We start from the raw sequence: 4,003 nt of genomic DNA on the forward strand, positions 1-4,003 counted from the left end.
GCACTTTACTCGGCAAACAATGCATTGCTATGGCAACGGCGTGCGACAAAATAAAAAACTTTCGATAACTTTGCAACATAAACATCTTAAGATGAAACACACCAAGTTTGAAGACGGTCAGATAAATTTTGTAGGAGCAGTTGGTTAAAATATGACCCCTAAAAAAAGCCACAAAAAATGGCTACAAATCCCAACGTAAATCAAAGTGGCGGACTTCCTGTTTGGTTTAGCATATGGTTGCAAGAGACTTTTTTGTACATCGTGGGCTCTTATGTATGCCTCCAAATTATCATAGCGCTAGGTAAAACGTACAACCGGGAATGCTTCGTTAAAGAGGAATTTTTTAGCTCAAAATGTGATGCTCGGCCCCTGGGGGACTTCCTGTTGAGTTTAGCACATATCACCAAGAGACTTTTTTTGTACATTGTGGGCTGTTACATATGTCTCCAAATTTTCATAGCTCTCGCTGCTTCGTACAACTGAGAATTCTTCATTAAGAATAAATTTTTTCCTTTGGAAACAAGTGCATGCCACGACAACAGCGTGCGCCGAAATAAAAAGCTTTCAATAACTTTTCATCTTCAACATCTTAAGATGAATCACACCAAGTTTGAAGATGATCGGATAAACTCTGTAGGAGGAGTTCGTTAAAATAAGACCCCTATGAAATGGCCAAAAAAATGGCAACACGTTCCAAAGTAAATCAAAATGGCGGACTTCCTGTTCGGTTTAGCATATGGTTCAAAAAGAGTTTTTTGTACCTTGAGGGCTGTTACATATGTCTTCAAATTTTGGTAACTCTAGGTGAAACATACAGCCGGGAATGCTTCATTAAGTAAGAATTTTGAAACGCAAAATTTGATGTCCCGCCTCTGGCGGACTTCTTGTTGGGTTTAGCATATGGCACCAACAGACTTTTTTTGTAGATCATAAGTCTGTTACATATGTGTACCAATTTTCGTAGCTCAAGGTTAAACGTACAACCGGCAATGCTACGTTTAGTAAGGGTTTTGAAACTCTAAACTTGATGCCCCGCCGCCGTCATATAGTATGTCAAAAACTTTAGATTTTTTACCATGGTGTTGTCCCAGGTCTTGAGATGGTACATCTCAAGTTTGAAGTCAATCGGATTAACCATGTAGGAGAAGCGGGCAAAAGTATGACCCCTGTAAATGTGCAAAAATGGGCCAAAATTGGACATTTAAATACTCATATCTCACTTCCTGTCTATTTTAGGGTACACATATCAAAGAGGTTTTTGTTCATCTGGATATGCTACAGGTGCCACACAATTTTCATAGCCGTAGGACAATCGTCGCGGGACAGGGATCCGTTTAAGCTATGTAGGTGGCGCTACAGAGCCATTTTTCTGTTATCATGTATGGCGACTTTAAAATATCAAATTTTTCGCCAGGCCCGATCTGCGTGTAAAGTTTGGTGAGTTTTCGTTCACGTTTAGTGTCTCAAAAATGTGATTGTTTGCGGAAAAGAATAATAACAAATAAAAAGAAGAAGAAGAAGAAGAATTCCTTCAGGAACAATAGGGACCTCGCAGCGGTCGCTGCTCGGGCCCTAATTAAGTCCACGCAGTGTGCTTGGAACATGCAACAGAATAGTACTTACTTCTTCTTTCATCTTGTCAAAGTTCTTCATGAACTCATCGACTACATTTTGCAGTTTTTCCGGCTGAACAAAGATGTCTTTGTACTCTTGAATCCATTCTACCGAGCCATACATGGGTCAGACAAACAGACGTTAAAGTACAGAAGGACAGGCATGACATAATCCTCTTGAGTTATTAATGCTGAAATTTGACTCACTTTGTACACCAGTCTTAACTGTATGCTGTGTCGAGCAGACCACCAAATGCACATTGTAGGGGTGCGATTTAGCCGCTGCAATACTGGAGGGTTTTTTGAACACGATGTAACCAACTTTGAAGCACTGAGTTAACGACAGTGAGGAAAGGCATGAGATGAGAAGAATTGCAGATTTTACAGCACAAATGATTTAACTACCACACTGTTAGTCTACCCGTTTTTCAGCTGGTTTGAAGAATCTGGAAAGTTTAGGCTCAGATTGGTGTGATGAGCCCGGGTGGTCACTCAACTCCACAGATTCAACAGGGCCAAACTGTGAGAACAACTCCTTGACCACATCCTAAAACACACACACACTTTTGGAGGTGAAATGGTGCCCCATGTGTATTTTAGGCTGGATTTACACTGCATGTTTGTTTGTTTGTAACTCTCAAGTGGCAAGTATTAGGCCTGAACCTGTGTGTGCTGTAGTATTCATTTAGTGGTAAATTCATGATTGAGTTCTCATTGAAAAGAATTGTGACTGTTACTATACCTCAGAGCAGTATGGCGGTATGTTGAGGACAAACAACGTCCTGTCCAGCGGTCGGTGGGAACTCGTCTCTGACCGAACTTTGTGCTCCTTCACGAACAACTTGTGTTCAAATTTCGCGTCCGAGTTAAACTTCAAGGGCAACACTGGAGGAGGGAGAAAGAGTCGAGAGAAACGCATACAAAAACAGTCAAATCCTAGGTCTACAGGGTTCCTCCCCACGGTGGTAGGGGGACTCCAGCCAGATTGGATTAAAAAAACCCCAAAAAAAACTTATCACAGACGAGAAATTAAATTGAGCTTTAATTAAATAACGAAGATATATTCTTTCGCTGTTAAATTGCGGAACCCAGAAGCTAAACTACAAAAGTAGTGCTCATATACCTGTAAATCCTCCAGGAATAACACAAGCCTTGGTATTGGCATGTTTGCGCCTGGACGGAGCCATCTTGTTATGAGTCTGTGACCTTTGACACCGGAAGTAAAATGGATATGCTTTCCGTTCTTACGGTAAATCCACTGAGGGGAGGTGGGGTGTGGGTTTGTGGTGGGGTGGTCACTATTTCTTTTTTAACAAATATTAAAAAAAATAAAAATAAATAAATAAAATAAAAAAAAATTAAAAAAAAGGACGGAATGTGCTGCTTTGAAGATCCCCTTTTTCTTTTATCACTCAGTTCCTTAGATTTGGCAGAGGCTTCTTTTGTTGAATTACAAGTATAATTCTTTAATAATAATATATATATATATATATGTATATATATAAATAAAATAAATAAATATATATATATATATATATATACGTTTCGTCATGTAAACTAAACATCATTAAGCATATATTTTATACATGCAAGTTGTAAAATGTCTGAAGTCCTCTTGTTCATGTTAAATTTAAAACATGATAAATCATGCTGTTTCTACTAAGCACTGTCTCAAATGTTCTCCTATTTTGATAATGTAGTGTAAAAGTATAAGGATGTACTGTATGCCGAGAAACGTTTCTTGGGAGGAGCAATTTGGCCGCCTCGCGGCTTCTAAAGTCTTGGCCTATCGGCTATCCAGTCGGTGCCTGTGTCCAAATACACAAGGCTGGGTCCTCCGAAGGCCGAATTTGTCGGCTGCATGACGTCACCCCCGGCGAGACTCGACAACACGCGCAGACCAAAAAAATAAATAAAAAAAAAATAAAAATAAAACACATATGAATGGATTGTCAATGTTGCTTGTCGGTAGTGCATTGACTGATACTCCATTCTGTGCGTCTTGTCGAGTCGCGCCGGGAGTGACGTCACGCAGCCGACAAATTCGCCCTTCGGAGGACCCAGCCTTGTGAATTTGGACGCAGCCATATATTCAAATCACTGGGTAAATCGGAACGTAACGAAATATCTGAAGCCATAAATACAAAACAAATGAAAACTGTAAATGCAGTCTTACGCTACTGTATTTAAATGACACACTAAATTTTTGCCTCTATCAAAGTATTAAAACATTTTTTTGTTAATGTAACCCTTTTTCCCCATGTCTGCAGAATTGTGTTTCCTAGCACAAATTTACTCTGAATTAAAATTGACAATCTAAAGAGATCAACTCAAATAGATAAATAATTTCTCAGGAAGACAAGTATTAAAAACAAGTCTTGGACAACCTC

General features: G+C 39.4%; 1 protein-coding gene across 1 annotated transcript in view; it reads right to left on the bottom strand.

Moving 5' to 3' along the window:
* Positions 1-2,886, bottom strand: part of rrp7a (ribosomal RNA processing 7 homolog A) — a 4,195-nt gene extending 1,309 nt beyond the window's left edge. The window contains exons 1-5 of the mRNA XM_077501463.1: positions 2,737-2,886; positions 2,356-2,498; positions 2,035-2,160; positions 1,821-1,944; positions 1,624-1,721 (exon numbers count right to left, since the gene is read on the bottom strand). Coding sequence (XP_077357589.1) covers positions 1,624-1,721; positions 1,821-1,944; positions 2,035-2,160; positions 2,356-2,498; positions 2,737-2,800 — 555 coding nt within the window. The 5' untranslated portion in view covers positions 2,801-2,886. The remainder of the gene's footprint in view (positions 1-1,623; positions 1,722-1,820; positions 1,945-2,034; positions 2,161-2,355; positions 2,499-2,736) is intronic.
* Between the last annotated feature and the right edge of the window lie 1,117 nt (positions 2,887-4,003).

The sequence above is a fragment of the Festucalex cinctus genome, chromosome 1, assembly GCF_051991245.1.
Source record: "Festucalex cinctus isolate MCC-2025b chromosome 1, RoL_Fcin_1.0, whole genome shotgun sequence".
NCBI lineage: Eukaryota > Metazoa > Chordata > Actinopteri > Syngnathiformes > Syngnathidae > Festucalex > Festucalex cinctus.